At 45.0% G+C, this 22,001-nt stretch overlaps 2 protein-coding genes across 6 annotated transcripts in view; both read right to left on the reverse strand.

The window, feature by feature from the left end:
• Positions 1-13,473, reverse strand: LOC114845949 (growth arrest-specific protein 7-like). Its single transcript, XM_055504628.1, has 11 exons — positions 13,428-13,473; positions 9,396-9,473; positions 8,913-9,001; positions 7,883-7,979; positions 5,869-5,930; positions 5,120-5,235; positions 4,863-4,937; positions 2,763-2,841; positions 1,223-1,351; positions 514-657; positions 1-24 (listed from the first exon to the last, which is right to left on the reverse strand). The coding sequence occupies exons 1-11, from the start codon at positions 13,471-13,473 to the stop codon at positions 1-3; spliced, it is 939 nt and encodes a 312-aa protein (XP_055360603.1).
• The window catches only part of LOC114845941 (myosin-1-like), a 23,699-nt gene continuing 15,125 nt past the window's right edge, over positions 13,428-22,001 (reverse strand). For 4 of the 5 annotated variants that reach the window (XM_029134546.3, XM_041068605.2, XM_029134547.3 and 1 more), the window contains one exon: positions 13,428-13,545. The gene's annotated coding sequence lies outside the window, so the exon portion shown is untranslated. The remainder of the gene's footprint in view (positions 13,546-22,001) is intronic. The other variant, XM_029134548.3, reaches the window with a different exon arrangement.

Consider the following 22,001-nt stretch of genomic DNA (forward strand, 5'->3'; position numbering starts at 1 on the left):
TCAGTCCCACGCCTTTCTGTCAGTCTGGTGTGAACGCAGACAAGAATGCTTCTGACCCTCCGTTCCCTTCTTCCCCCCTCTCCCATCACTACATAAAAAAAAAAATCCAGTCTGGCTCAAAGTGCTGATAAAGCTCATGACTCACGTAAAAAGACAAACACAGCATCTTGCTTCACCTCGAGTGAATGCAAAAATGAAATGCTAAGGCAACACTGAAGGGGGGACTGTGTCCACTAAGCTCTATATGGCTTTGGTTAGTTTAAAGTTGAAGGAAACCAACAGGGTGTTCTCTCAAAAAACAACACTTTGCATAAAGAACTGTGTAAAAGGATCTTAAAACAAAGGAAAAGTTCAAATCAATTGAATCAGCTGAGATCCCTCAGCAGCTATTATTAGGCACATTCTACTTTTACTCAAACACATGTGAGAGGCCGCAGTACAAATACGCACACCGGGACCCCTTCCCATTTAAAATAACAAACCCCCAAGGAAGACGGCGACCTGTGGTCTGACCTTTGACCTCTGCCTCTGACCTGCTTGCGTGGATTTCCTGCGAGCCTTCTTTATGTCCTCTTCAATCTTGTTACTGAGTTTGATCTCCAGCTGCTGAGTTTTCATCTCCAGCTCTTTCTGTCTGTCGGCCAGTGCTTTACGAGCCTGTTAGGAGAGGACGGGACTAAAGTCAGCGACGTGCTCAGAATTCACAGCTGCACAAAAAGATTATTAAAAAAAAAAAAAAAGATGTTCCTCGTCAAAGACTGCAGAAATGTACTTAAACAAATGTGAAGCCTTGTAAAAGAGCAAACATTTAAAGGTTTGTAGCTACTGAAAGGCTAAAATTCATGATTTAGTTGACTGCATTCTCGTCTCATCCACGATCCATTCCGAGCATCCCTCCAGTTCAACCTTAAATGCCCAGTTGAGCGAATAAGACAGAACCTACTCTACTTTCGAGAGAATGCTGCTCAGAGGACAGATGACACAAGACAGATTTGCAGTTGCCTTCAGGCTTTGACCGATTGCTTTTCATTGTACATATACACAAGGCAGGAAGCCTTGCAGGGACCGGAAACCCCCGTCCGCTTATGGAAGCGATGAGGAATTTTAATCATCAATAAAATGAAATGTGCTGCTGCTGCCACATGCGCAGGGCAGTGGTACATGAGAACTGCTGTGCTCGTTCTGGTATCGCTTTGTTGTATTGTTTGTCTCTCTACTGTACCTTCTCCACTGCTGCATAGCGGCCAGTCAGCTGCTTCCGCAGGTCGGCGATGTGGTGGTCGCACCTCTTCATGTCCTTCTTAAAGTTCTCCCTGAAGGTCAGCAGAGGTTTCTCGACTTCACTCTGGAGCTGCTCGAAACAACACACCGCTTCAACACTGGGCAAGAACACATTATGACTCTATACATACACGTATGAACTGTATGTGCAGAGACCTGTTTGCCCGCAGTCATCAACTCTCAGCAGAACCAACAGAATGACCATGTCAGCTGAATATCTAGCACTTCATCTCTATCTCACACCTGGAGGCCTCATTACTTCTCACGTTGGCACGATTAAACTCAACAGATGCTCGCTTTGCATTCGGAGGCAAAAACACAGTCAGATGGGTTCAGAGGACGTCGAGTTTATCACGGCCTACAGAAAATACGGAACAAGAATCACTTTTCACCCCCAAAAAAAGTGTTGTTTACGTGAAATGGCCTTTTTCACAGTAGCAACTCAGGAAAAGAATCACACATAACAAGTTTAGGTAATAAAGGTAGCACAAGTCTTATCAAGTAATAAGAGACATCTCCGTAATTTTCCCTCTTTGTCGCAGATTCAATTACCCAGAAGCGACGATTAGCTCCATTACGCCCCATCGTTTTCTACATTATGTCATCACACTCCCACACTGGTCCAGTTTAGATGAGAACTGGTTTGATTTAATGGACCCACGCGACCACAACATTAGCGGTAAACGCTGCTTAGCGTCCTTTCACATTTTTTGATTGAAGGTGAGAAAGGCTTTTACAACGTGAGACCCTACTGCTCAAATAATGAGACAAGATAATATTATTTGTTATGAATAACCTGAGCAGCGGGCCAGACGCTGCGTAGCCGATCCTAATAAGTGATAGTGGGAACTTTCATTCAAACTTAATTTCCACTCAAATCCCACTTTCCCGTCCAAGAATGTGGAAGCGCTGCACATCTGTGCATCTCTGGAGGATAACATCACTGACTCCATTTCCTCCGTCCGTCCAGCTGTGATCCTGGCCTGTCCGGTATCTTTCATATTCTTTCCCTTAACTCCCGAGAAAACCAGTCAAACTAATATTAAGCAACACTGAAATCTAACAATGGAACCTGACGTTTTTCTAAAGATGTCACACATGATTACATGTCCCCGCTCAACACGTACAGCAGCTACAAACAGTACGAACACTGAAAGGCTTGAAAAGTGGAATGAAGCGATGGAGCTTCTGTGTCATATGTACAGTGTGCTTGGTTCCAGGCAGCCATCAGGAAGCCCTTTACTGTGTGTAATTACATTTTAATGCAAGCTGTCTGCCTCATGAGTCACATGTGCTGAAGGCTGCAGAGCCCACAGTCAACATGCATCATACACGGTTCATCCCCACGCAGAACTAATCATTTCTCTAATTCACAGCTTAATATGTTGCTGAGGTGAATGTGTTATTTGTATATAGATAGTTAGTGTATAGTTAGATACAGGCACGTTTTGAAGGTGCGATGAAGCAGAGTGATGAATTACCTTGGAGGAGAACTTCAGGTGAACTTCTGCTTCGTCCGCCAGGCTCTTCTTCAACTGGGCCCAGGCTTCCCCCAGAGTCCTGGGAACAGATTAGGACGGTGAATGTGTTAAAAATCCTGGAAGAAGGGACCACACACTTTAACATAAATAAAAACGCATGGAGGGAAGAGAGAAAGTGTGTGTGTGAAGGGGGGGGGGGGGGGGTTCAGCAGTGGAGGCAGTGCAAAAGTTCACAGATACACAAGTAACCAGTAAATCTAGAGAGCTGAGCCGGGGTCCACAGCCAGTTCAACATGATTAGAACACATATGGGGCATGAGATATGGCTCAGCCTTATGTCTGTACTATGAGCTTGTCATGTCAACACACGAATAAAAGAGATTCTTTCATTGTTTTAAAAATAAGCATTTAAGCAGTTTAAGTAAGCAAATGTACTACTGATTCATTCCTCATTAAGACTGACAGAAAACCTCCTCATTTATTTACGCTGATGACGACGTGCCAGTGGACAGACACCCTTTGCCTTTGAGGTCATCATTGTGACTTCAAAGCATCAACAGACCTCCTACCAAATACAGGAGAGGCTCCACCTCCTAGTCCACTTGCTCAACATCGTTTTGTCCCAAGGAAACATATCAAAAGCTCAAAACTATTTTTCGTCATCTTGTCGTTTCATAGATGCTGATAACACCCAGCGTGCTGTCACCGTGTGTGTGAGCTTTACATACTGCATAGCACTAGTATGCCAGGAATGAAAGCCAATGTGGTTTGGTTTATGCAGAGGCCACAATGGTTTGTTTGGAATTAAGAGAGTCGTAAACGTGAGTAGAAGCAGCTGAGCCTGCAGAAACGCTCACTGTGTTTTCTTGAAAAAAGCCAAAGTCTCTGTTTACATTCAGAGCTCTGATAACAGTCTCCTCTGCCTTTGCATGACGTCCAGAGATGCTCCAGGCATCTGTGTGTACAGTATACTGTGGATCAATAAAGTGATGCAAAAATCAACCAATCAGCCTCTGGCTAGAACACATGATGCATGACTGGTGCATGAACCCCATGGTCACGGAAATGCCTCGTTCAGTTGTCAAATCAATGAATTAAATAAAACCTTGTTAAAAATCTGCACTCGCGCAATACACTGTTTACCGACAACACGTGAGACTTGCAGCAGTGAAACGTGGTCACATGCCTCGCGGCCATGTCTCCGGCTGACAATCGGCAAATTCAGGAATAAATAGATCGGCTGGTTCTGGGCCGGTAGAAACGGACCAACAAAACGGCGATTGTCCTACGTGACAAGAGAGGCAGCCTGAGGCGGCGCATAATGAAAGTATTGTGCTGCAGTTAGTGGATGTGGGCAGAGTGAGCCGACTGGCATAATCTGGATTCTATATGGGACAATTCCCTCCCACTCAATTACTCTTTTACTACTATTACTTACAGTGGGAGGGGGGGTCTCCTATACAGTACACATAAGCCTAATAACAGATTTATGAAGTTTGCTCCTAATCTAACAGCATGAGGAAACTTCTAATAGGATCCTGTAAAATATTTGGATTTAATAAGATAATATTTAATCATGTTGCTATGAACTCGCACTGTGTCCCCCGAGGAATCCCTTAATAAGGTTTATTACTACCATCCATACAAATCACAGCTTCTCCTCTTTGTGGCTGCATTTAGTTGATCAGGACCCTCTCAGCTTCCTGTTACTTCATTCTCCCTGTTGCCGTCTCCCCTCGGTGAATCAGACAAAGAGCCCTCAGCATGGCGTCCCCTCGGTTGTCAGACTGGAGTAAACAGTGGCGGCTGCGAACTCTTTCTCCCCGCAGGACAGAGCAACCCCCCCTTCATTGTCTCATACGGCATCTCCACGTGCTCTGTCCTCCCTCCCCGCCGCTGAAATATGCTGCGGCGCCAAAAGATCAAAGCGATCGCTGATCCACAGGAAGCCTCCGACAGGCCCCCGTGGACCCAGGTCTACACGGGGGGGACGTCTGATGTGCTTTAAATCATTTCAAATATCGATTTGTGTCTCCCGTGCTGCCACGCGTCCACAATCCGAAGGCGTTCGTGTCTGCGTCACAGAAACTGGGGACTCACCCTTCCTCCTGGCCTGCTAGAGGGATCTGAGATAGCTTGGAGAGGTTCCTGGCATACTCTTCCTCTATCTTTATTCTGAAAGGGAAGTAGAGAGTCTCATTGAGCAACTCTGTTTCTATATGACTTCCCCGTGTTGTGCAACTTCGATGCGCGTATATGATTAAAGGCAAAAAACAACAAGGTGAAACTGTTTTGTGACAACCGTGTGGTTTTCATGGCAACTTGAGGCTGAGATGAGAACGGGAGACGGACGGTACCTCTCTCGTACGAACTCGGCCATCTCCTTTTGCATCTGTTTCCCCTTCAGCTGTTTCTGCAGCAGAACCTCAAATCCTGTGACGCAGCCACTGCCTTGGGGATCCTTCTTATCGGCCTGCGGGGTCAACACGGCGAGCACACGAGAAACACATGGAGCAAACGGACACTCAGCAACAAACAGAAAAGGCCCCAGTGCAGCACATCAGATAAGGTTTGCTCAGGCGCTGTCGCGCCACGGCTGACGGTTCGAAAAAAAAAAGGTGCAAGATCATATTGAGCCACGATAAGGGAGACGTTGGCTCATTAAAAACAAGTTGTTTTTTCTTTCCAGCCACTTACAGATAATGTGTTATTCTACAGAACCTTCCTGACTGTGGGGCCTTTTTAGAGCCGACGCTGATTCTCAGTGTGCAGTGCAGCCAGTGTGAGACACATATGGAGGAGTCTCAGTGTAATACAGTGCATGAAAATGATCCAGTGCTGTTTAGTGATTTATTAAGTCAACACAGTTAGAATGACTTGTTAAACAATAGTGTCCTTTCACTGGTGGCTGGTTATTCTGAATTGATGCAAAGTCATTAGCTGCTACTATTTCCTCTTAGCACCTTAACCATGAGCAACCTAAATTTAGCAGCACTGAGGCTAATGTGGCCACTAGCACAAGGCTAGTCTCCTGAGATGCACCTCTGTATATTATCATCAGCTGGCGTCGCGGTCGCTATCCTCTCACACAGTGAGGTAAACCTACCCAGAAGTAATCGCAGTAGCTCCATTCATTTGGCTTCAGCAGCTGTTGCTCCGACATGCACGCTGGAGAAGGGAATGTCACAGAGTTAATCTGAGAGCGAGAGAGAGAGAGAGAGAGAAGGGGGGAGAGAGCACCAGATTGAGGGCAGTTTATAGCATCATGACAGACAACTTTGCTTAGATGCCACAGTGCTGTACAGCAGCACTATTAGTGCTCCATGTGTTGTCAGTTCACACACACACTTTGCCTGTATTCAAGGTAGTTTCAGCTGTGTTGCTTTGGCAACATTCATCTGAGCAGCTCTAAAAAAACACCAAAGTAAATAAGGCATTTCTAATCAGCATCATGGATTCGCTTCACCCATTTCATTCATCAGTATACCATAATGTACAGACTGTACATTTGGCCACTTCTTTGGAGTTTAGAGCTGTTTGAGGCCTCATGTAATCAGCACTTCCTCAAGACTGCGATTAAGCATCTTTGGTAATTTTTCCAGTCAGTGGCATTGTTCAGTCTGTTGGTTGCAGGGCTCCCCGCTGTGAGCTGCTTCTATTGCTCAACATAACTACGGTTCATTTCTCTGTCATCTTGCTGTTAAAACTCCAGAGCATTGAGTACAGTATATACACAGTATACAGTATATATCAAACCACTTTATTTTGTAAGGATCTGACATGTGATCACTTCCCACAACAGAACAAAAACTATGGCTTGTGAAAAAAAAAATCGCAATTATTTGCAGCTGTCAGTTCTATTAAGCTCTATTTAAAAGAATTGGGGAAATTATACATTTAGAAATAAATAAAGAGCCTTGCCCTCCCAAAAACAGCAGGTTTGTGCAGCTCTAAGGGGGCTCTCACATTCATTCCAGCTACCCTGAGGATGCACACAGCCTGCAGCGATTTTGAAAACTTCGGTGGCACCCTTGTGCCCATTGCCAAATCCTCGAGCAAATCAGCAAATACAACATCATGACTTTTCCAGAGGCGACTTTAGTTCAGATTGAAACGGCAAGAAGAGAAAGACCTCTAATTTCCCTTATCTCGACTTGTATTTCATCTAATTTGCTGGAGGGGATGACGTCCTCTTTAATCACTGCTGAGCTCCCGGTGCTGTTGGTTTTTACTGACCTCTTCTTCCCCTGGTGAACATGAAGGCAAGCGTACTTCCAATCAAGGGCCTAATTTGTTTGCATGTACACACATACACTGCTTCCTGTACTTTCTGCCCTGACCTTCTGTGACTATAGGCCAAAAATACGCAGAGAAAAAATGGACTGAGATGTATTTACTGTACAGTATCTATTCTAGAACACGCCGTCAACACCAGCACGTAAAGGAAAAAGATAAACTGGTTAGACTGTGTTGATCAGAGGTCAAAGTTACTATTCAGAGCTGCCCAGCCATCAATACATTATACACATATATGTCTTCACTAAAGATTGAGGATGAACTCTTTAGATTAGATTTAAGGTCAAAGGTCAATAGAATTTGATATCAAAGCAACCCTGGTGATGTGAATTGTCTCCCATTCAGAAAATAAAACTCCTTCTTTGTATTGTTTTAAAAATAGAATTTGAGTCACCTTTAGTATATAATTAATAAGTCGGTAACTAAGCAGAAGTGCAGCTCCCTTCACCATCTTTTATCTCGTATTTCCTCTTATAACCATCAGCTTATCAATAACATCACTGCAGTTGCTATGGAAGCCGAGACATGCTCCCCCACCCTCCAGTCTCTCTCCAAAGCTGGTTTTAGTGTACAACATGAAACAAAATGCAGTGAAATGAAAAGTCAGCTGCAAGAACCAGCAGCAGCCTGGATGCAACAACCTTTCAACAAATAAATTAAAAAAAAGCTGAATAGGATCATGTCACTGTGTATCTGTGTACCAGCAACTGAGCACAATCAAGAAGCAAATGTAATGCACGAATACAGGGAAACGTGTGCTGTCTGGCAACAGGTAAATCTGCTTTCTTGTTGTCATCAAATCTGGACCTTCAGGGCTCCTGTACCTGAGGTCACTTCACAGGGGTTCCCGTTCGCTGCCCCACTCACCGTGACCGTCGTCTCCTTGTGCTGTTTCCTGGTGGGCGACGTCGATCCCGGGCTCTGTAGAAAGTAAAAAGACGCTCCGTCAAAACCTCCGTCCTCGGTGTCAGACATGTTTGCTCCCCCCCCCCCCACACACACACACGAGCGCAGTTGTTTTCCAGTTGAGCGCTGTTCGCATCTGTCTGGTGCTCTGCCTGTGCTCCTGCTGCTGCTGCGCTGTGCATGCGTGTGTGTGAGTGTGTGTGTGTTGCTGTGCAGAGTAGGGAAGGATAGTTCTGCACTTTCTGCTCTTTGTGTGTGTGCAACACTCATAATAGAGCGCTTTCCAGTCTCCTGGATAAATCAACACCATCAGCATATGAAGGGAAGTATAAAGTTAAGCATTAAATGCTCCAAAACATTTAGTGATAAAATGTTTAGTTGCATCAGTGTGTTTATATACACAACTATAAGATGGATGCAAAGCCTAGAAATGAGTAGTTGGCCGATGGATCCTGTACAGATGTGCCCTGACTGTCTGGTTAATTACGATCAAGGGAGCAGATACTGTAGGAGGGATTAATCTGCTCTAACTGCCATTAGCCTCTCCATTAATAATAGGAAGGGACAGGGAGGGGGTGTGATCGTCTTAAATGGGAGAAAAATACATTTGCCGCTATTATACAGTAAGTCTACCTCTATCTTAATAAGTCTATTAAAATGTGATATATGGCCTGTCTCTACTGTCATCTGCATTATTTCCAGTCAAAGAAGGCAGCTACATTATCTTCCACAGAGGAACTGTGTCTGACGAGGCTTCGGCTTCAAACGGCTGCTAGGCAGATTAACAGTGTGGAGCCCTTGTCCTTAGCACAGATGATTCATTCACTGAGCAAACAGTTTCTAATTGTGCGTAAGCTGGTGTACTTTCTTTACAAAAAGCGTGCGAATCTGTGCGGAGCAGACGCTGAAACCGACCCTGAGCACACCCGACTCCAAAGTCAGACTCACCTGTGGCTCTGTGCTGCTCTTCCTTATCAGACTGTTGTGCGGATGCTCCACGTGATGCAGAGGACTGCCGCCTGAGTGGAAGCCGTTCACTGAAGACACAAACGCGTGGGAGGACACACTTTACACCAGAACGTCTGATCCAACACAGCCAGCGATATATTATAGCTCGATGCACCGTACATGTAGTTCTATAACGGTGCAGGCAGATTTGGAAGCATAGATTATTAGCAGGATGACACCACAAACACCACTGCCTGCTTCTGCAGGGCCCCCTTTGGCATCGGTACCAGGGCACAAGACACAGAGGGCCTCAGTTCTGCAGTTCAGGCTGCAGATAAAATTAGTCACAGGACGAGCCTGTGTCTGTGTATGTGCTTGTTTTGCATGAGCTGGCACTTTGAGCAATCGGGGAATTTTAAGGCTCTCGCAGCCCCGAGGCACCAGATCTCGTGGAAGCTGAAGTACGTAGCGGCAGTACAGTACCTGCGGGCAGGGAGTTCTTGTGCCGCACTGAGGTTTTGGGGGTCCCGGGTACACTGGAGGGTCTCTCCCATGTGGTCTCTGAAAAAGGTTGAAGGAAAGAGGAACAGAAACAATGGGATTAGGACGGCAGCACCAGCTGCCAGGCTTTTTTTGTTGACAGTATTGGAACCGAGGGCAACAATAAGAAGAAGTGATTCTGTCCGCAGATGCAAACGTGGCACTTGTTGCCGTCAGCAGATAAACAGGATGAAGAGGAGAATGTAAAGTCAGAGCTGATCGTTGCTAATGTTTACATTGTTGATGTGGGGGTAGATTTCTAAGGTTACAGGAACATTAACCAAGGCCCTGATGCTTTTCCATCTTGTGGCCTCATTGACTCCCAGCAGTTGAGAACGCTGGCGAAAGAGAGCACGAGTGGCAAAAGCCCCTAATATAGAGAAGCTCTCTGCTTTTTCCTTTATTTACGTCCATTCTCACTGCAGCACTGAGATCAATTAGCCCTTTACTGTCGGCGCAGAAAGAAGAGGCACCGACATGTAAAGAGCTCTTTATTTGTTTTTCTGTTGTTTTTTTTTTTGGCTGCCGCTGCTTCGCTTGGTGCTGCTAAGCAGAGGGGACAACTGAACCAGGCCCATCAGCTCAGATGACACGCTGGGAGAGTTTAACCGGCAGTGAACGTATGGGGAGAGGCTGAGCCTTCGCAGCTGATGTACAGCAGCCTTTACTCACTGGCCCTAAATGCCTCAATCTCTCTCTGTTACTGTAGCTTGTCGTGAAGAAATCGATACTGTCAGAAATATAGACTTTTAATGCAGAAAGATAGCGTAACGCACTTAGCTCAAGGAAATAGTTTGTTATTGTGACTGTCTGTCCTTGACAAACTGATACAAGTCAAACACAATTTAAAAAATAGACTTCTGTTAAAGTTATTATGCGATTAATACTCTGAAGCTGCAGTGACATTAGAAAATCAATTATAATTTAATGTGAAATACGTATTTATAAGTATTTATAGCAGCACGCGCTTCATAAATATTTTTCCATCTTGAGGCTGAGGAGTAAAAACCAACATATTTACTATGATGCTTGACGGCGAAGTGGAACAGGTGGAGACAACTGGCTCTTGAAATGCAGATTTCTCATCGCCGGCTTCAAAGCCGCGTTTTCCGCAGGTGAGAGATCACTGCGGGCACCTGCCACATTTACCCCTCCACATATACTAATGCGTACGCAGCCGCCGGGGTAATCCTCATCAGCCACCTTGTCGCAGATGAGCGGAAATCTAGAAAGTTGTCAATCACATTAGATTGTTTCAATAAGTCGGCTCAGTTTCTCCGATTCAACATTCGTGGAATAGTGCATCTGTTCTTTTCAGGCTCGTGAATCTTAATGATGTGGGTTCATAATCAGCGACGGTATGTAGCATCTAATGACTGCATGAGGGTGGAACATAAAAGCATCAATTAATGCTTTTCTGATTCCACAGAAGCAGTCAGAAGCACTTTTTTCATTTTGCATGCACCACTGGCTCAGACTGAGAGTGCAGCGCTCGTCAGAAGGTGAATAACAGCAGACAACGGCGGCTACACTGTAGCAGATGTGTACAAATCAATGTATGAATGGAAATAGTCTAAAGAAGCTCTAAAACACAGAACTAATCTCACACCAGCTCACAGTCTGCAAAACTATAGTGATACTAGACATTCTAACACTATATTTTACTTAAAAGCATATGACACCAGCCTCGGAGGGATCAGCTCCCACTTCTATTTATTATCAATCCAAAAAAGCCATTCACAGACCGATGACACTGGAGCTGTAAGGAATATGTGTCATAGCAATACCACAAACTAAGGCGAAAGCAGAAGCTGCACTGTGCCTATTGCGGAAAACAATACCACTCGTTGTGTAAGACTTCCTGGTACTTTAGGTAATATTTCATAAGTCAAACAACACTGCTGACACAAATGTTACAAAGGGTATATATTATTTTACAGAGTAAAATCATGTGATTGCACAAATGATGTGTTTGACTGACAGCTGAGCCAGCAAGAGGAGACTAGTACAAGTGTACTATAAATGAACAAGGTCTTTGGAAATACTGTGTGTTTGTGACACACACCACTGGACAGACTGGGACAAGTGGAGAATCTTAGGTGGTACAAACCAGAGCACCGACAACACGGGAAGGAAAATCTAGGGGGGGAAAAAAGCAAAGCCTGACACAAGGACATACAGCCCTCACCCACGCACGCTGTTCTGTTACTATGGCGACATAGGGAAACAAGTGCACACAAACAGGACAGTATCTAATCTAGATGAACTTAACAAAAGGGAGGTCCAGCAAAAGCAGCAGGGATGTTGTAAATACACATTGTTACATTTAAAATGTCATCAGATGAGTTTGCTGGGAAACAATTAGTGCTTTGGTGAATTTAACCTAAAAGGACCCAATAATAAAACAGCAACTTTGCTTGGCACATGGATCGGTTTATATGACCGCATTACTTCCTGGGCTTTTAAGGGTTAAAAGCAGCACAAGACCAAAGCTTCTCCAGGCTTTTGTGTAGTCATCAGCACGTAGCCAAGTCCTAGAGGTTGTCTGCGGCCTCAGAGGCCAGTTTCACAACACCACAGCAACAACGCGGCTCTTTATGAGCCAGGATACTGACAATGCTGGTGTGTTTTATGACTAACAGAAAGATTGGTTCTCAGAGTCCGAGATAAAACAGCTCCAGCACGTCCCAACAGAAATCGTACTGTATGATAAAGGAACATATTCATGTTATCGTGTATTATAATAACGCATTCAACAAGGGTGTGTTTTGTTTCCAACGCTTTGACATTAGCACATCTAGCATCTAATTTAATCTAAATAGAGAAGAGGAGGAAAAGGCGGAGAGGCTCTCGTGCCCGGGTGGAGACCATAGTTAATTTTAGATCCCTCTAAACCTCTCTTGTGGCCACAATGTGACCAGAGGAACCATGATCAGACATTTGCACAATGTGAAAAGCCACAGTTGTAAATGTGCAGTAGGACACAGGTGCACAGAGCAACTGGGCCTAGTGTGGAAACCAGTAAGACCAATACATTTGTTTTTAATGTGCACTTAACCCCTCAAACAGGCCATCTGTCTGCAAGTTTCTAAAATAAAAATGACGTTTTTCAAAGTTGCACAGCTCTTAAGAATCCAAACATGACTCCTCGACCTCTGAACACCGGTGAGAAACCTCTCATTTCTAACCTTTATTACATCCTCAAGCCAATGACTCGTGAGAATCACCACCGTGCCAAAGCGACATATTACTATCATCAGTCAGGTTTTACAATGAGTTCACTCAGGGACAATAAAAGACGTCTGCAGAACACAAAAGCATATTAAGCTGCCAGTGTTTGTGTGTGTCCAGGACGACACTATGTGGTCATTGTGTTGACAGAAACAAGGCACTATCAGCAGTATCAGTTCTTCTAGGCGCCCTGTCTCTCTCTGGTACCTCTACAGTACATACACCAGAGTGTAGGATGAAATCACTTAGGTAAAATAAATATAAGGCCGTTCAGGTGGAGCTTGACGTTTCATCCTGTGTATACAAACACATCTTCTTCATAGAGTATGATGAGGAAAGATCCAGGTTGTTGGTTTGAAAACCCTACATGTTTGCTTTGTTCTAAAGGCAACTTTAAACCCATAATTGCTAAAGCTTTGCGTCTTAAATGTTACAACCTGGCGTAATGAGTTCTGAATATGGACAAAAGATGATGGGGCAGCCATTTTTGAAAGTGAGTGTCCAGAGAGTGCCTCATGCATTGTGTGCATTCACTCGATGTACATTACAGATGTCCAACGTAGGCGTGTCCAGCTATACTTATATCAGCTCCTCGTTATATTTACAAGATAGCACAGAATGGAAATGCCAGATAAGAAAATAATGAAATAATTGCAAACAAAAGGGCCCAGGAGTTGCCAAAACTAATACTTCTGTACATTTTGTATAAAGGTGTGATGAGCAAAGCCTGTGATGGTCTCTTACCATTGTTAATGGTGTTGACATAATACCGCCGTCCTTGTGGAGACATGTAGCATCTCCAGTGAGGTGGCAAAGGGTCTCTGAGGTCGTCCACAGGAAGCTGACTCAGCGAAGCCGTCTTCTGTAGAACCAGCAAACTATCAGTAACCAGGTTAAGGCGTATATGGTTTAACTAAGATTAAAAAAAAATATTACTAAGTTATTATTAAGCGTTTGTCGGAAATAAACAGAATTGCAAGAAACAGATGAACAGATCAAATCAAATGCACTGATTTATATACCAGAGGAACTAATACCATCATGTCGCTGCCACATACTGCATAATAATGGTTCCAGAGCTCCACAACTGGCACATGTGCACACAACATACAGTTTACTGTACAGCTGAAGGACACACGGGAGCATATAGCGAAACTGCACACATCTGCTCCTGATTAGAGGGGCAACAACAGGCTGAAACCATTGTAACACACTGAGGAGATGCTGTTTGGAGACTTGAGAGGCAGATGTAATTTTACACCAGCTACAGTTTGGTTGTTAGGATCCAGGGGCAGTCACTGAAACTGCTGGAGGACTAGATCCAATAGGAGAAGGCTACATTTAGGAAGGCTGGATACATTAACTCTATTGATGTAAGTAGAAGAAGTCGCATGTTTCTGATTACAGGGGGCTCCACTTTAATATGGTCACATGATGATGAATCTGCATGTGACTTGAACCAACCAGCTGGCTACAGGTCAGGTCAGTTGTTTTCTTAGAGAGAACGGTAACAGGAAATGGGAGAATGAGGAAACCAGTAATCGTCTCTCCTCTACTGTTCATCTTAGTCTCAGGAGGTCAGTGTGAACGGTTTGGTTCCAGGTGGTTGTGGGGAAACAGGAGAGCTATTAATATCAATAGTCATTTCCACACACCAGGGACGGGGCGAAAAATATCTGTGCTGAATCCAGAATCTAGGTAGATGAGCAGAGGTTTACTGTCTCTGGCAATAAAATCTGCGACACCTCAGAGAATGAAGTCATTGCATTTAAATACCTCTCTGGAAAACACAGAGAGCCCTGTGATCCCTCATGACTAGAGAGCATGAATTCATGTCAGGCCCAGCTGACTTATGGCTTCACGTAATTACACAGCACTACGGCGCTGCAGCCATGTTTTCTCCTTTGATGGTCACGGTGGTCAATGTCGTATTTGTCCTTCGTGTGCCTTCGAAAAGCAGATTTACTTAAACAGTTGAGTACTTTTCTCCAGCGGCGGTCACGGATGCAAGAATGGACAAACACGCCGTAAAAAGAAATCAGAGCTGTTTCCCATAATGTCGCATGTTTATGTGCGGAAACAGAAAAAAGGATGGAGGGACAAGTCAAGTCAATACTGCCAAACCTAGATACAGTTACAGGAGCGCATTTCATGACTCCAGAGGCTCCTCAGTCGCCTTTGCAGCAGTTGCTGCTGCAAAAGCAAAGCAGGGATTTCATTTCACTCTTCTAGAGTATAAGTGGGTGAAAACAGGACAGAGCAGGAAATGGCTGCAAGGAGGCACAGAGTGACCTGCTGGGACTCCCCAGGGCAACGGCTGACCTCGGTTTCACACGTAGCCTGTGGAATTTTGCCTACATCAGTATAATGTGAGCTGAAAAATACACCTAATAGTCCAAGATTTTGATAAAAAGCCACCAAAGAGTTCTATGCATATCTCTTTGTTGAGCAGGTGGGTCTCAACGACAGAAGCTGTCTCAGAAGAACACATGTACAGAAATACACTACAGGTTGTTGACATAGTTCACTCCCAATGCGACGAAGCCAGAAGGTTAAGCTGAATATGTATTTTCTAGCACTCAAACATCTACAGCACATTGTGCTCCTGAGAGCAATTCTCAGAGCCGACAGTCTTGTCAGACAGCGAAGGTATCAGGCGTGAGTGAGGGAATGGGAGCACCTTGGTGCCGGGATGGGTGACGGCGCTCAGAGCCGGCTTGTCTCGGCATATGCAACATTAAATAATGCACCATTCCAGATGGTTAACCTCCTAAACCCCAGACTGCCTTTGGCTCCACATTCACAGCATGCCAGAAAAGCCCCTGGCAGAGAACACAAGGACTCATCCCCGGCTGCGATGACTGAGGAGCGACCACAACAATCACCGCTGCCGGGCCTGAACGTTAGAACGTTCAAACTTAGAGCTGAACATGTTTTACACTTGTTCCACCACCATCATCACATTCTCCCCTTAAGAAAAGCAAGGCCTAATCACATTATTGCACCATGGTAATACATTAAATGCTCACGATGCCAAAAAAAAAAACTAGCAACCTAATACTTCATGTCCTCCTGGTATCGTAAACCGCTCTGACATCTTTCTTTTTCAGATTGAAGACATTTCCCACACACAACACAACAAACACAGGCAGCAGCTCCTATTTTGGAAAACAAAATATCTCATGGTCTCTCTGTTTCAGCGACGCTGGCTCCCAGCCTGGAAAACTGAGGATAATTTGTTCAATTCCCTTGGAAAATGCCTCTAAATAAATAGCTAAGTTTTTAGGTCCCTCTGACAATAACAGTGTAGTAAACCTGGTAGTAACTTACTTAATATCAGCTAAAGGAACAAAGGAGAGAGAAGAGGATGCTCTCTAGATTTATTTCATTACATCTCAGATAAAAACAAATAAATTGGCCTCAAAAGAAGACGTTGTGCAGTTAAAGGAGGTCATACATAACTCTTGAGTAAATATCATGTCATTTTCAAAAATCCATGGGATAATAAAACTAATCACAACCTTGGCTTGCTGGAACTCGAAATAAGTCTTTGTGGTTCACTTTTCCACTGACGTCAATGAAGAAACTATTAGTTTTCGTTGAAAAGATTGTGTCAGTTTCCACTACTGAGGAACCAAAACGCCGATTATGAAAGTTGGTAACAAATGCGTCCGTCAGAGTAGGTGAGCGCCGCTGCAGCGCTACAGCACGAGGCATCAGGTGTCCAGGAAAGGTGAGTCATCAGACTCATCAACAGTCGCTTTATGAGATTCCATGGCTCATTAAATCCTGGTCAACCCACTCATAGGCTCTGCGGAGGAGGACGAATCTGCAGCCTCAGTGGTCCAGAGTTTCAACAGACCGGATCATTGGACAGGGCGAACGTGTCGCTGACCTCACACATGCCTAAGTGACTCAGACTCTCATGACACACTGTTTGTCTGTGTGTGTGCAAGTTTGTGAAAGAGTCTAATTCCTGCTGCTGCAGGATGTACTATATGTACATGTATGTACACTGAGCCCGACCTCTCGTGACCTTTGCTTGAACATCTGGATTTGGGAAGAGAGGTCATTAGAGTCAAAGTCTGTCTGAGCAGCTGTTCAAATTCCCTTTGGAAGCATCCAAATAGAACATGAGCGTGGAGCCGTAGCTGAGCCGATCGTCCCTGACTCTGAGGTCCAAGTCGCTGATTTGTCAGCGCGTAGATTCTCCTGCGCCACAGACCTCCATTGTTGTCAAAAACACATAAGTGAGTTACGCCGCTGCTACAACTTCCTCCTTCTCCAAAAATGTAACCGCCGTTTTATAGTGTGCTAATGTTTGTTGGCTGCAGCTTTTGTGAGCGTGCCATACGAAGACAACATGAAGTGAACAAAATGCTGATGAAATAATGCTTTAAATAGTATTATATAGTATACTGTATGGCTCCTCTATATAAATGTATACTCATAGTAATAGAACTACAGATGCCACCTAATCATGTCTTCATTTCACATACCAGCTGTATTTAGACTGTCATCCTATTTTGCTAGTTTGAAGCCGTTGCATACTGTATAGGGCTGGGGACGTCTTGGAGTTAAAACCAAACAAATTCCAGCTGTATACATACCGGAGAGGAGCTGTAAACAGCTCCAAGCACACAGCGACAATCACAAAGCGAGGCGCAGGCGCAGACGCAGACGCAGAGCGCGAGGTCTGAACCTCGGTTCACAGTGGATGTGGACACAGACCGAGGTGTCAACGCCGGGGGTGGGGGGTGGGTATCTGTTTCCTATTTCTCACTCAGAAATCCCTCCGCCTTCCTTTTGTGGGGCAACGCTGTCAGAGCTGCACACGCTGGGCTGCGGCAGAGTTCACACACAACTCCACAGTCGACACGGCCGCGCTGCAGCGGAAAGTGATGCACACACGCAACGCTCTGTTTGTAACGTAGCTCAGAGCTGAGAGGCGTGAGCTGCTCGTCGCTCCGTCGCGACAGCCGAGGCTGACGCCCTCCTCCCGCTGATTCATCTGCAAACTTCACTGTTTGCCCTTATAATCCCTCCAGTGAGCCCCTCAAAAACAAGGCGCCTCCCGCACCCAGCTTAAAACCCCATCGCCGCCTTTTATCACTGAACGAGGACTCGGCGACGAGCTCCGGGGCCGAGACGAGAGGCCTCGCTCGGAGAGAGACTTCTCACACATGCGTTTGGCTCCTAACTAGCGGGTCCACGGAGAAGAATGCGCACGGACACGGCGAGAGAGACAGAGTGTGGAGGAACGAGGCAGCACAGCGAGGCCTGAATGAGACAGGGAGAGGGAAACAGAGCGGTGGGAGCGGCGGAGCGTATCTTTCTGAGGGAGACATTGTTTTGGCTCGGGCAGATGTGGGAGTGGAGCCACATTCCCAGATGTAGAGACACTTCAGGGAGGGATGGGGGGGGGGGTACACACGCCTGTTTAAGCATGTACATGATCATGATCACGTCTGTGTTTGTATTTACACGGGTTGTAACAAAGTCGTCTTGTTGCATCCCCGCCCCCTCTTCGGTTTCTATCCATTTCTCCAGGTTTCTGCTACACAGAACCGGCTTGTTTATGATCTCATGGTCGAATATGGCAGCGCGTCAGCCCACTGTCCTTCGCTGTCCGCCACACGACGCGTTTGTGTCACTGCAGGACAGAGCTGTTAGCGCTTTTTACAGCCCCAATGCTTCACTCAGCTGGAAAACGCAGGAAGTCCCGGTTCCATCGACACGAGTCGGTCCAAGTTCAGGCTGGGCCTCGTTGAACAAATGCACAGTCACTGCTGCTACTTGTACTTGTAGTATTTTCATAAGCTTATGTTCGGTGCACATTAAGATCTAAAAGAAATTAAAATACATTAAAAGTATGCTGCTTTCATCAGCATGTGAATTTCAGGGAACATCAAATATCACAGAGCTTTGTCTAAGAAAAAAACAAGAAACTGAAGAACAACTGCCATACAACCCATTCAAACATGCACTCATCGTGCAACATCTGCATGTGGGCAATAATTCTCACAGACTACCATTATTTAATGCATCTTCCCGGTCTTCATAATAATATCTAATAAACAATGCACCAATATCCAAGCCAGGCTTCCGTGTGGGCGTTGTCCCAAATTAGCAGGCACAATAATCAGCTCAGCTCCTGTGTACAGTTAACGCTAAACACTAATTCACACATAACTGTTGTTGAATGTGCTCAGTCCACCGTCTGATGTGTACTCATTAATTAAGAGGTACAGAAGGCAGATAGGCGGCACCGCAGAGGAGTAATTCGTGAGATGAGCGTGTAGGAAGGAAAGTGAGACTAACGCTAAAAATAACGGCAGCCCAAGTTTATGTTTAAGGCCTCTGAAACTACCACATACAGTTAGTCATATCAAATGTGGCTAAACCGAGTAGTCATCCTCGATCACTTCCTACTCCCTTCACCTGTTGCTATGTAGCCAGGCAATAAACAACAAAGTCTCCTCTGCATGAAATTCCGCTTGCAGGTGTGAGGCGAAAAGCCTCGAATCTATTTTTTAGCACTGAACATCACACAACACGCCGCGGTTGCCATGGCGCCCTCGCTGGGCTTCGCAGCTGATCGCCTAATATTTCAGTTTCACGTGGGATTCCATGAAAAGCGATGAGTGCGTCACGTGCGTGACGTCAGCACAGCAGGACCGGTGGGCTGGTGTTGTGTGTTGGGGAAGCACCTGGCTGTGGTCCGGATGACCCCCCAGCATTCCACTACAGGGTTTGGGAAATCACCACCCACACCCACACCTCCGCTAGACACCCCCACATCCATCCTTCTCCTGCCCCCACTCACTTTCACGTGTACAGTTCCACAACAAACACAGCTGACAACCTATAAAGCCATGCCATGGTTTCCACCACCCATGCGGGTTCGTGTAGATGAAGGGGATTCATACGTGTTCCAAAGAGGAACAACAACTGTGACTGCCCCGTGACCGACTGCTAAAGCTTATGACCCAGTGTGTGTCACAAATTCTGTGAAATAAACCCACTGCTGTGAAAAACAGCTGTAACGGAAAGTTCTCACTTTCAGTCCCACCTGCAGCTGATGTTGTGAGCTACGCTTCCTTTTTAAGGATGCCACTGTGACTAATAATAAATAATAATGAATGTTGTTTTTAACCCTAAAATTACTTAAATGAATGACATATCTAACATAATAATAACATATTTTTTCAGCCAACTAACGGATTAGTCAGCAAATTATTTTAACTCAGCCACTTCCTTAAAAAGATATTATAGAAATAGTCATAATAAAAAAGCAAGAATGCAATAAATATATCAGTGTAAAACAGATTTAAGAGTTTGACTCCTCTGGAGCCTCTTAAATTGTGATGTGACAGCTTGGGCAGAGCCTGTAACCACAGCGTTGCTCCGGCAGACAGAAAAACAGGCTAATGAAAATACCCTGTGCCCTGAATGACTTAAAGCATCAAGACTGAACACACTATCAATAAATGACTTCACAGAGTGAAGGAGTAACACAACGATACCACAGAGGAAGAAGCTGCTATTACTGTGTGAGCTTCACTACACTTATTTTAATGGACCAGGCCCATTAATTACTCTGATGCCAGCAGGTAGACTGAATGAACCGGTCCGGTCCATTTGCTAATAAAACCTTGGGCGCATTAAAGCATCCGAGCATCGGTTTTGGACCGCACACTCCGTCACGGGGTCATCAGGCAGCAACTCCTGAAAAGCTTTAAACCATTGCTTTACCACACTTTTTTTGTTTTAGTGCTAAACATTTAGCACCTAATGAGCCAAATATGGCCATTAGCACATGTGATGTTTTGGACCTGTTAGGTTGAACTAATTACTGCAGGAATAACCTCACTACCTGTGCAAAAATCCTATTTATCACTATCACATCCTGTTTAATAAAACAAATATTGTGGCTTCAAGGCAGCATCAACTGTTAGTGAGTGAGACCCAGCTGGAGAGTGATGCGCCAGGCAGCAACAGGTTCTGAATGATTCATCGCGCTTGAAATAATGGGGCTGTTTGTAGAACAAGGCCGCGGCGCTGATGACGACAAATGAGACAGACGAGCGCTTTATTGTCAACTTTGTCAACTGTAAGGTCCTTGTGATTATCGAGCACGGGCCTAAATGTATCATCGTTTGTGGAGGGCTCACACCAAGGTGAGGCCACTGACAGAGTTCTGCTAAAGTGATGGGGACTTTGCGAGAGACTGAATGAGCAAAGAAGCGATGCTTTGTTTCACCATCACTGTATCCTGCACGTCTGATCCACCTCTCGATGACGCATCAAGTTTCGGTATGTGTGATTGAGCCTGATCCATGTCATGCAGTGGGGAAATCACCCTGCCTCAGACGATATTACTGATAAACAGCATCTGCATTAATAATTGATCCATTGATGCTTTACAACTCTACCTAACGTGCTCTTTACAGTAGAGAGCGACAGGAAAAAAAAATAAAATCTTCACCACCATCCAGCACATCAGAAAGGGAGACATCAGCTCAGCACATTGCTCAACTTAGCTGAGTAAAGTTGTAAATGTTGCAATATCAGAAGCCACATAAGGAACAACATATATAACAACGTATCCATATATTCTCTGTCATCACGATGCTTGACTCAGTTGTCACGGTGACAGTAACTCAACCAGTATACTGTAGCTTTTTTTGAGGCTAATGAATAAAAAAAAAATGTCCCATTTCTAGTAAACATGACTTCAACTGTGTTTATTTGTCCTGCAGCTTCTCATTCACCTAAAGTCGCATCTGTGGTGATAATGCTAATTCCTACTGTAGCTGGTCCAACTACTGTAAAGTAGGTTTCTGACCACAATGATAACAGCAGTGATGCCACAACCTGGCCATCTGGTAAACCTGCACTCAGCAATCAAACAACTTGCCTCAGCAAATGTTTGGAAGACAATTCTTCTTCATTTCAATCATTTTTATGACTTCTATGGGAAAATTTCGGTCAGAGAGCCCTGTGACAGAGATTCTTTGAACCTAGCACACAGTTCCTTTTGGACTTGTAATGATTTAAAGTCAAAGCTCAAAGTCACCATGACCTCATCCCTGTCCTATTTCTGTCAAGGCTCAGGGGACCTGTCTTTAAACCGTCCCCAAACATGGACTCCTGGATAAACTGATTAGAGCACGATTCTGGAGAGACGTGCCTTAAACTGCTCCTGGTCTGGATGGTGGCTGCACCAAGCGGGAAATGGATTGCAATTACACATCCCTGATAGCATTATAAAATAATGGGCATTGGGGGAGAAGCCGGGCCTTGAACTGTCGAACC

Source organism: Betta splendens, chromosome 19, assembly GCF_900634795.4.
Source record: "Betta splendens chromosome 19, fBetSpl5.4, whole genome shotgun sequence".
Lineage (NCBI taxonomy): Eukaryota > Metazoa > Chordata > Actinopteri > Anabantiformes > Osphronemidae > Betta > Betta splendens.

Bases quoted from the DNA above. Each gene is read 5' to 3' on its own strand.
- LOC114845949 (XM_055504628.1), bottom strand. From the start codon at position 13,473: ATGTCTCCACAAGGACGGCGGTATTATGTCAACACCATTAACAATG. The intron at 5,236-5,868 runs GTAGGTTTACCT...TTGACCCCGCAG, and splicing joins GCTACTGCGATTACTTCTGG to GCCGATAAGAAGGATCCCCA. The intron at 4,938-5,119 runs GTACCGTCCGTC...CTTCCCTTTCAG, and splicing joins GCCGAGTTCGTACGAGAGAG to AATAAAGATAGAGGAAGAGT.